The sequence below is a fragment of the Dioscorea cayenensis genome, chromosome 19 (genome assembly GCF_009730915.1).
Source record: "Dioscorea cayenensis subsp. rotundata cultivar TDr96_F1 chromosome 19, TDr96_F1_v2_PseudoChromosome.rev07_lg8_w22 25.fasta, whole genome shotgun sequence".
NCBI classification, from domain to species: domain Eukaryota; kingdom Viridiplantae; phylum Streptophyta; class Magnoliopsida; order Dioscoreales; family Dioscoreaceae; genus Dioscorea; species Dioscorea cayenensis.
In genome coordinates this window covers 812,693-823,230 of record NC_052489.1, presented here as the reverse complement: position 1 = coordinate 823,230, position 10,538 = coordinate 812,693, and the positions used below count along the sequence as shown (strand labels likewise).

The window sequence follows — 10,538 nt, the reverse complement described above, 5'->3', positions numbered from 1 at the left end:
GTGGGGAGGATATAGAGGAGGTGAAAGAGAAAATGATGAAGATTTGTGCAGAGGCTTTAGATTTGCTTTTTGAGGAGATTGCTGAATGGGGGACTAGTGATGAGTTTAAAGTAGTAGATGATGAGTTGATGGTTTATAAAGACATTATTAATGAAATTTATGGTCGTTTGGGAGCTAAAGAAGATCAAGAAGAAGTTGAGATTTTGCTGGATCTCTTATGCTGAAGAAGAAGAAGAGAAGAGAAAGAGTGGTTGGCTGCATGGGTTTTTCAAGACATTGGCAGTATTTGGAAAGAAGGTTGCTGGAAGATGGTGGAGATGATATATATAGTTTTTGTTAGTTTGTCTTATTTGTTAATTAGTTTTTCATTAGTTTTTGTTTTTGGTATTTTTTTTTTTAATTATATCATTAGTCACTGATTTATTGGTAGTTTTTGTTTGATAGAAATGTCATTAATTGTAAATGAATTATTTCTTTATATATATGTATATATATTGTGATCGACTCGAGCAATATTTTTTTTACAAAAAGATTGAAAACCCTTTTGTTTAAGTACTCTAGTCTCAGGATACCACTTAAACTAATTTATATTAGTCAAATAATTTATCTTAATAGTCACACAAACATATTAACTAATAATGATAAAAAGTCAAAATTTCCCCTTGAAGTAAATAAAGTTGGAATCGGAGGAGAAACTAATTAATAAAATTATCAAAATATGGGAACTTAAATAAAAAAATTAATTATATATATATATATAAATTGATTTTATTAATGAAAATAATAATTTGGAACTTTCATGAGGTATTATATAATGCAGGTATATTTAAGAGAATTATTTTTTTCATTTTTCATTTTTTATTTTTAAAGTAACCTAAATTAACACAAAGATTGATTAATAACCTAAAATTTCAATCAAATCAAATCAAGTGTTAGGCATGAATCAGATTCATTGCAACTGAATTTTCAACCAAAATTTCAATGAACAGGTTGAGTACAAAATTAATTCAAAAGAACACAAGCTCTTTAAACTGAAAATTAAATCGATTAGTGATTAAGAAAAAGATCACAATTTCCTACCCATCACAAATCTGAAAAATTTTTCAGTAACAGGCACAAGCTTCAGCTTCTTGTTGTATGCAACTCCTAGACAAAAAACCAAGTGATGAATCTACCGAACATTTTAGATAAAGATATTTGCATAGGGATGAACATTAAACTGGTTCTTGAATTTTCGACTTTGTGTCAAGTGATAAACCTGTGACTTCATGTACATTGTCATCCATTTTCTCGTTAAAATGATCACGGAGGAACTCCACAGCCATAAATGTAAGGGCCGAAGCTGGAATGTACCATATAACTCTTGGAATACTGCCTTTGAACATGCCTTTTAGACCTTCAGTCCTCCAAATTGTTCTCAGAGCATCTGACCAGCCATTGTACCTAAAAAAATGCATAACCAAATCAAAATGTAGAACTTTATGAAATGCATATCATCAGTTGTTAGTGATAATCCAAATTGTTCCGCAGACAAGCTCATGAACAGTTCAGGCATGTTCATATGAAGCAGATGCTGGTGATTGAAGTGAATGAGAAGTTACAAGAAAAGAAGTAAGCATTATAGTGTCATAGGAGAAGAAAATTAAAGGCAATCAGAACAACATTCAGAGGATGAACAGAAGTTGCAATATTAGCTTACTGTCAGTCTGTCACGATATAAATTGAGCAGGCCAGAGAAAATGTTTCCGTTCAGAGTAACAAAATTTGTCTGCCATTATCATTCAAATCGATTTAAGTGCAAATTTTGATTGTCACATACCTACTAATGGATCCTTGAACTTGCAATCTTGTTTTGATAACATCCAAGGGAGTAGTAAGATAAGCACTTAATCCTACAAAAATGACATGACAGCATTTGTTAAAAGTTACTAGAGAATCTTTATTTATAACAAGGCAACGCTAAAGCAACTAGGTCACCAAGCATTATTCTTTTATAGAAAAGAATTTACACAGGCATCCATACAAGCAAGAGTATGATCCTCACCACCAGCTATTCCCCCTAAAATCAGTCCTTCAAATGAATTGGTAACTTGAAGATCACTCCTGGGCAGTAACCTTCGCTTCCCAAAATCAGCTAGGTCCTTTAATGCTTCATAAAAGGTTACCTGAGCAAACAAATAATAGCATACAGATTTTTCTTGAAACAACCAGGAGTAGGAGAATGTACTTGTATTACACGCACACACACACTACATTGTCAGGTGAAGATGAACAATTTCTAATAGATGAGGTTCAAAAGACCAAGTACCTGATAATGAAACAAAATTAAGGACATGCTAATATTGCAACAAACATACCATGAGACCAGCAAAAGGAACATCTCTTGCAAGTGTGGACCAGTATCTGTATAAAAAGCAAAACAACTCAATGTGCATCCCAATACTGAAAATCGATAAACATGTCTCAATAAAAAATGAATGACTTTTCAGGTTAATTACATGAAAAAGTTGCATGGAAGATATCAATTATGCTAACAAATACATTCTATATAATATCACAAAACCTTTCATCTCAAATGTAGAGAATTTAAAAATACATTGAAGTTCACCATGACAAATTCAAGTCAAAATTGGCATAAACATTTGAAACTTTATTATTTCAAATAACAAATTAGATTAGTGTGCTTTGAGAATAAATATACCCTGCATATAAGCCCTTCACACCATGTTGCTTCCAGATTGAATGGCCTGCCTGAAACATTCCTGTGTAGTAACAGTACATCTGAGGCCCAGTCTTTTGAGAGACATTTTTTTGCAAAATGGATGAGCTCCAGGACTGTTTGGTGCCTTGCACCTGCATACGCTGTTTCACAACTTCACATGGTACGTAGACAATAGAACCAAGTGTGTCTCCTAAACAAACGCGAAACACAAATCTATTGAGTGCTTAAAAAAATACTTAATTTAGTACTACATCTCACTACATCAAAATGACCAAACAAAAAAATCATTGCTAGTAATTTCATCAATTCAACAATATGCTTTTACAACACTCAACAAAACTTGAAACGAATTTATGGCATAAACCACAATACATCAGACATTATTAAAGTTCTAATACTTGAACAAAATAGAAATCAAGCAAGGCCAATAAGCCAAAGGCGCAAGGACACAATAAAATATAATTGCAGAAAAGTATATGTTTTAAGGAATTTATGTTTCAGTTTAGAATCATTCTAACAAGACAGAAATATATAATGCAAAAAGTGCCAGTATGTGTTGACCAAAATAAACAAGAAAAATCGGACAAGTACTCACCAACAGCTCCAGCGATGAAGTGAGACCAATGACCACCAAGGTTTGGATTTTTCTCCTCCATCCATTTTTTGGTAGATTCTATAACACCAAAGTATGTAGCTCCTGTAGCTAGTGATCCAGTCAATCCTGGAGTAACTCCTCTATAAAATCCTGTAAAGTGCACATATATTTTTTAACTTCAAATAAAAAGTTCAAACCAGACTCAAAGCAGAATCATCTGATTTTGATAAGCAGTGTGAAGTTGGCAATGAAACAGAAGATACTTGCCTCTTAAACCATCAGTAGCTGAGACCGTCCTGAGCATTTGAAGTATGCTTTTCTCAGACTGAAAAGACAAATGAAAGGAACCTTTGAATCCGTACTTGCATTTCATTCACATACGTTTTCAAATGATGTCAATCCCAACTAGCATAGTAAGAGGACAGGCATGGTGGAGTGAAAGACAAAAAGATTTTCCATATACATCCATTTCAAAATTACTCAACTGCTTATATATTCATACAAAGAATGCAATTGCATGTATGCCCTTAAAGAATCAATAATGTTTGAACTGATCCCCTTAAGATCATTATAACTAAAATAATCATAATTCAAGAAATATTTTAGTTAAAGCATAAAGAATATATTTACATGCTATATAGGGTACAATCGCATTTTGGCCACTTCAAACATCTTCGTGTCTTATCTGACAGTCATCTTCTAGGTGCAATGGCATTTCCAACATTTCACACATTTTCAGGTCTAATCCAACAATCATTAGTAGCACCCTAATCCGAAAAACACAGTAAATCTCTTAAACCTTAAAAAAATGCAAACTACCTGAGATCCACTGATAACTGCCTGACTCTGGATTCTTGTTTTCAAAGTGTCAATCGGGTGCATCATTCCTTCCCCAAACGCCCCTGCAATTGCTCCCCAGACGAACTCCCTCCAAACTACATTAAATACATCATTATGTTCCCCACATTGACTTAGGTACAATCGAAAAAAAACAGCTCAAAGAACTGAATTTCACTCTGATCCTCAACAAGCTATATTTGACAACAAAGACCAATCTATAAACTCATTAAAAACCATTCAAAAAACACAGTAAAATCAAAAAACAATGAAACAGAAAGAATGGCAAACGCACAAGAACTATGAAACATTTTTTTTTTAAAAAAAAAAGCATCAATAAAAATCTCATCGACAACAATCCAAATCACCCTAATATAATCAGATTCAACTTCAAAATAAACAAAAAATCCAGGGAAAAAATTACCGAAAAATTTATTGGTTGTAGCGTTGCGAGGATCAGGCGCCGACGGAGAAACTCCATCTGAAGCAGAGATCGATGGCGCCATTGACGCCATTTTCAAGGAAACGAGCTTGTTCTTCTTCGATTTCCTCAGAGATTGAGAAGAAGAACTAGGGTTTTGAACAGGCGGGTGAGATCCGAGGGTTTAAGAACGGGCGGGTGGACGTGGAAAAGCGGATTCGGGCAGATAAGTCCGAAACCCGTTAAGAAGAGTATATTCCAAACAAATTTCGTATCTAATTATGTATTAATCCAAATTAAAGCATAAAAATCATTAAAATGAAAAACTGAGACTCTGAGAGTAGTATATAAAGTATTTTTAGAAGTGAGAGATTGACAAATGATTTTAATATTTTTATAAAAACTCTATAAGAAGATTTTGATATAATATTTTTATTTATAATATTAAAAAATAATTTATTATTTTTTTTTACAAAATGAATGAACCACATATCATAAATGTGCACACCACCGGAAATTTATCATCTAATTTATTCGTATTTTTTCCCAACTAAAGACTATTTTTTGGTATTACGCTAGAATGTTTTAACCCCTAAGTAATGAAACCTCCATAAGATATTTTTTTGCTATGGGACTAATAATATTAAACTAAATGTATTTTAATAAAAAAACAACTTTTGCAAAAAGAAAAAAAGAAAAAAATAGTGTGTTTCTAAATATAACGGTTGTGGCCATTTATAAGAGTTTATTTAAAAAAAATGCCTTTTAAACGTAGTTAGAGATTCATTTTGGGTGGTTTTTATTTTATAAAATGTTTGGAATAATATTGCATTTGGAGGAGAAAATAAAGAAAATAGATCAATAGAAATATTTAATCAATTATGAGAACAAAGTTTCTACCTTTTAAGGTTTCAAATACTGGAAAAAAAAATATTCCGCTAGAAGGAGGGCTTGAACCTCCGACCTTATGGTTAACAGCCATACGCTCTAACCAACTGAGCTATTCCAGCTTGATGCATTATAAATGTCAATTATGTGAAACTATTCTGCAAGCAAAGAAAAGAGAAACTCTCATCCAACAACAACAACGGTAACACAATCACAGTGCATTTTACATTGCAGATATTAAGCTAATCTGAAGAGTGCTGTGAGTTTGGTAGCAAGAGTTCATGTTCACATTCACTTTGAGAGTACAATCTCATTGATCTTCACATGAGTTGAATTACTTCATCAAACATTATGTAGATGTTCATAAGAGTTATTCATCATTTCTTGTTGTCACTGATCCTTGTTGTGTATAGAGATGATCCTGCAGTAAAGCATTTCAAGATTGTATCACTATCTACAACTCTTTTAAACAATGATGAGAATTTGAGAGAATTCAGCATAATGTCAATACGGTTTCATTGTTCTGTGCAGATGAAATTGTATTGATATAATTTGAGAAGTAAAGTTTATGAGAATCAAAAGCTAATTTGCAAACTCGGTCCGATTGAGCAAGTCTTTGCCACCAAAAGCAAAGTTTCACTCGTGAACGGTAATGTATACAACACGATGAATGAAAATGAAGTAAATTACAGTGAAACGCTAAACATAGCTGATCAAATTTACCTTCATTAAATCAATATGATCAAGAATAAACACAAATACATGAACCACAAGTTATGTCCAGAATCTTGTACATGAACAGCGTAATAAATATAATCATACAGAAAAAAAAAACTGAGGAAAAATCAATCTTGGATCTTAAGCTGGATTCAGCTTTTACCTCCTCCGAAAGGAATGCAGTGATTTCGCAGAGCCCTCGAAGAGATCGAGCAGGAATTCCTCCAAATCATCTGGGGAGTACTTGATGTATTTGTCCTTTTGTCTCACACTGTCCAGATGGCTGGAATACCTCCCCATGAATGTTCGATAGGCTTGTAGCACTTTAAGAGATATCGAGATCCTCAATTCAACACGAAGCTGGGAATTTGGAATCACCCATGATGTCTGGCTCTTGTACACTTCTTCGAAGACGAGGTTGAAGTTTTTGAACCTCTCCTTAAGAACAGTCTTCGAAGGTGAGTTCGAACCTGGATTGCAGATCCCTTCATCCTTCAAGAACAACAGCACTGGATTCCATGAAGTCCTCTCATAACTAATGGAATGGTGCCTGTATGTCTTACTGTGCTCCTTGATCCATTCTTCTCCAAGGAACTTTTGAAGTTCGGAATCCTTCACCTTTTGAACCATGTAAAATATGTTATTCATCAAGAATATGTGTTGCAATGCACCATCCCTGTATAACATTGATCTGCCTTCAAGGTTGGATTCAACAATAGATGTGATTGATAGGAGATAATGAACCACTGGAGTTGATTTCTCAAGAGAACCCAATATTGCTTTTGACGACTCACTCAAGTCATTGTCATCTTGATCCTCAAGAAGTAAATCAAGGGTCTCACTATAATCTGCGAGGGCCTTGATGTAATTCATCACATACTTTGTGAGAGGATGGATTCCACCTCCAGCAAATGCATTAGTTGATGTGTTGCTTCGAATGGCATTCTTGAACTCGGTCAAAATCAGCCTTATACATTCACCCAATCTTGACAAAACCTCCTGACATTCAGTCAAGATGGAAGAACCAAGTTCTTCTGAGAATAAAGACTCTACATCCGGAATAAGATGAGACAAGCCCTCATACATGTCGAGTATCCGGAATAGCTTTTCAGGCTTTGGACTTCCTATTGATACTGCTTCACCGAAATTCAGCATCTGGAAGATTGAGCCTTTTGTGGTTTCAACAAAACAAGAATCCCTCCCAGACAAGGAGTGATCTCCAAGAACAAGGTCACAGAGACGTCTTTCACTGTTAAGATACACACGAATGAAAACTTTCATGGCTCGGTTCCACCTCTTGATCTTGCTATTTAAGAGACTCCAATCCATCTGTAGAACTTCTTCAATGCTCCATTTCTCAATACGAAGAAACAAAAGGCACTCATCCAATGCTTCTTTTCTAACATTGATGTATGCTTGGCAACACTCCTTATCATAGCCAGACATCAGCATCATCCTGGCGATGCACTTAAGGTCAAATACAGCAGTGGGATGGACCAAATCAATCACAAATTCCTCTGAATGAAGACTGATCTCACTCCGGATCTTGCCAACAATCGGCTCCTCATCAAATGAACTGCATGACAAATCATCCACTGGATCATCTTCCGTGGAACGAAAAGACACGTGATCAGGCTCCACAGGTTGCTGATACTGAACAAGAAGGTGGACAAACTCCTCCTCAAGCCTCGCCATGGCCATTTGAAGACTGCTATGAGCTCGGCGTACAAGCTCATTACAGTCGTCATCCCTGACTTTGGCATGCAAGCTCCCAAGACTCTCAACAACTTGTCTAACTTCATCGACAACAGTTAAATACTCGGAAGCCTCCTCTGGATCACGGTCCCATATCATGGACTGATCAGAGTCCCAAGCCACAATCTTTTCCTGCAGAACATCCAACCTCTTCTCAATGACACCGATTCCTTTATCTTCAGCAAGGCTCAAGTTGGAACAGTGAGTCTCCAGATCAGAGATGATCATCATCATTTCATCAGAAAGGTACTCAGCTTTCTGCAAGAATGCTTCATCAGTAACAACTTTGGCCATTGAATCCATCATGGTCAATGAGCCTGTCATTCTCCAACCCACAACCACGATGACGACAACAACAACAACAATAAAAAAACAAGGGACCTTATTTCTAAGAGACACAAGAAGTTTCAACACAATAACAGGAGAATTTTCACAAACACCTAATGCTCAACCTTCATAAAAAGAGGATCAGAGACACAAATCTTAAAGAACAAAGTAAAATAAAATCAGGTATTTGTTCCAATCTTGCTACCAATAAAAGATTGGAAGTGGAATCAAGAGATTTAATCCTTGAGAGGTCTCTACCCCTGCAAATCAATATGGAAAAATACAAAAACTCCCCAAAAAATGGAAAAAAAATGACAAATGAACTCCAATCAACAAATCTATCACACAAATTCGCCACAAACAACGAAATCACCAGAAAAGGAGACCTTTTCTAAACGTAGAATAAAATTCAGTAATAACAACCAAAAATCTCAAAAGAATTCCCTAAAAACAGCTTACAAGGTGGAAGCTTTTCCACAGAAATCATCATTCAAGATAAAATTGCGACGAAATCAAAGTGTTTCTCATCAAATCGCTATCAAAATTTTCCAAAAAGTAAAATAAAACTCAGTAATAACAATAAAAATCTTCAAAAGAAAACCCTAAAAATAGCTTACAAGATCGAAGCTTTTCCTCATAAATCATCATTGAAGATGAAATTGCGCAGAAATCATAGTGTTTCTCTTCAAATTGCTATCAAATTTGGGAGATCACTCTGAAGAACTGTGAAGCAGGTGGGAACCTTCGCCCCTCCCCATTTTCAATTGACCTTTAACGGACATAATGACCATTATAACCCCATAATTGCTCATAATTACAAGTTTGTTGGGAAACGGTGATCAGTCAGCGGCGAATCCTGACCGTCCGATGGACGAGATTAATGATCTCCAACTAACGTCGTTAATAGAGTAGTTGGCGTTAGCACGGGTGCATTGATAGCGGAGATGATCCTGGCCGTTGGATTTGAATAGACGATTGTGATTTAGGGGTGTTTCAGTCATTTCACTGGATTGGGAGAAGTGGTCGCGCTTGGCTGCTCGTGAGACATTGACTTTTTGACTGGAATAGTGATTGGGAAATTTTTTGGCTTTACCACCATGGAATTCTTGAAATTATTTTAAATGATGAACAATTTTTTTAGAAAAGCACCTGAAATTTTTTTTTTTTCATTTTGTAATAGATTTTCTTTTTGTAAAAATATAAGGTTGTTTGGTTCCTAAATTTTGACTATCCGAGCTGTATAAATTAGTCAAACAAAAAAAAATAGTAAAGAATTAATTCGTAAATTTGTGATTGTTTAACCTCTAGTAATTTTAAAATTTTTCATACAAAAAATATATTTTTCATTGAACTGTGATCCATCTTTTAAATCCTTAAACCGGGACCAAATTTTAGCTTTTAAATTTCAATTAAAAGGAATAAACAAATGCTAAACAGAAATGGTATGGCAGTTCACTGATATAATCATCATGTTTTATGTAACTTTATGCAATACCATATAAAAACAAGAAATTGGAGATGATTCAACTTTTGACTGAGCGCACGTTGAACATTGTTCATGACATCAATAAACAAAATAGTTAGATTTGTTAAAATATTCATAATCTAGTGATATTGACTTTATTATGTAAGTGTTGATGTGAAGATTTAAAAGATTTAAATTCAAGTCATCCTTAACTCGTGATAATAAAAGCAATGATGGTAACAAATTCCCGCTTGTGGATTCAGGCTTTGCAATCCAAACTCGGTGTCACCAGATGAGAGTGTAAATTCACTACCCATTCGCACAGCCATAACTGTATATGCATATGTTAAAGAAAAATCTGAATTTTAGCCAAACTTGTAACAAGATTAATAATAGATCTATTCAGAAATAATATATTATTTTGTAGAGATCGAAGGAATACCAATTGAATTGCACTATGCTGTTAAACACAAATCCAATGCATATTTGGATTCAAGTCATGCAAAGTTGATAAAAATAAGAAACTGAAGTTGTTCAGCTCATATCAAGCTATAGAAAATACTCTCAAGTCTCAATCAATCAATGAGTTCAGAGTTGGACCCAGGCAAAACAAATTCGACAGGAAATAAAGTTTTGCTCTTGCCTTTGATTAAATGGTGAGAATAGGATTATTGACAAACAAAATTCTCTCTCTTTTTCTGAAATCAATATGATGCAAGTGTAGAGTGATGAGGGTTCAAATTCTTGTTATAAAGGAATTCGCAGCAAAAACTCATGTGCCATAGAGACAAGTGATTGTCGCTCTTTTTTT

General features: G+C 34.6%; 2 protein-coding genes and 1 non-coding gene across 4 annotated transcripts; all 3 read right to left on the bottom strand.

The window, feature by feature from the left end:
• Window positions 1-973: 973 nt before the first annotated feature.
• LOC120283562 (mitochondrial substrate carrier family protein E) lies at window positions 974-4,740 on the bottom strand. The gene is made up of 9 exons (XM_039290271.1): window positions 4,579-4,740; window positions 4,137-4,252; window positions 3,585-3,642; window positions 3,318-3,467; window positions 2,702-2,912; window positions 2,358-2,403; window positions 2,045-2,165; window positions 1,820-1,892; window positions 974-1,443 (listed from the first exon to the last, which is right to left on the bottom strand). The coding sequence occupies exons 1-9, from the start codon at window positions 4,667-4,669 to the stop codon at window positions 1,215-1,217; spliced, it is 1,095 nt and encodes a 364-aa protein (XP_039146205.1). The 5' UTR covers window positions 4,670-4,740; the 3' UTR covers window positions 974-1,214.
• Window positions 4,741-5,511: 771 nt separating this feature from the next.
• Window positions 5,512-5,585, bottom strand: TRNAN-GUU. Its single transcript has one exon. It is a non-coding gene; the product is annotated as a tRNA-Asn (tRNA).
• A 45-nt stretch (window positions 5,586-5,630) lies between these two features.
• Window positions 5,631-9,013, bottom strand: LOC120249645 (exocyst complex component EXO70E2-like). Of its 2 annotated transcripts, XM_039258222.1 has the most exons (3): window positions 8,880-9,013; window positions 6,344-8,193; window positions 5,631-5,884 (listed from the first exon to the last, which is right to left on the bottom strand). In XM_039258222.1, exons 1-3 carry the CDS (start codon window positions 8,898-8,900, stop codon window positions 5,854-5,856), a joined length of 1,902 nt encoding a protein of 633 aa, XP_039114156.1. In that variant the 5' UTR covers window positions 8,901-9,013; the 3' UTR covers window positions 5,631-5,853. The 2 variants fall into 2 exon arrangements, with proteins under 2 accessions (XP_039114156.1, XP_039114155.1); XM_039258221.1 differs by lacking the exon at window positions 8,880-9,013 and having other exon boundaries at window positions 6,344-8,868.
• Between the last annotated feature and the right edge of the window lie 1,525 nt (window positions 9,014-10,538).

What these genes read in the sequence shown, in the direction of transcription:
- LOC120249645 (XM_039258221.1), bottom strand. Translation starts at nt 8,259, where the DNA reads ATGACAGGCTCATTGACCATGATGGATTCAATGGCCAAAGTTGTTACT. An exon ending in CTGCATTCCTTTCGGAGGAG is followed by an intron (nt 5,885 to 6,343) that starts GTAAAAGCTGAA and finishes GCTTTACTGCAG; the next exon opens with GATCATCTCTATACACAACA.
- LOC120283562 (XM_039290271.1), bottom strand. Translation starts at nt 4,669, where the DNA reads ATGGCGTCAATGGCGCCATCGATCTCTGCTTCAGATGGAGTTTCTCCG. An exon ending in GTGAAGGGCTTATATGCAGG is followed by an intron (nt 2,404 to 2,701) that starts GTATATTTATTC and finishes CTTTTTATACAG; the next exon opens with ATACTGGTCCACACTTGCAA. An exon ending in GTTCAAGGATCCATTAGTAG is followed by an intron (nt 1,444 to 1,819) that starts GTATGTGACAAT and finishes GCATTTTTTTAG; the next exon opens with GTACAATGGCTGGTCAGATG.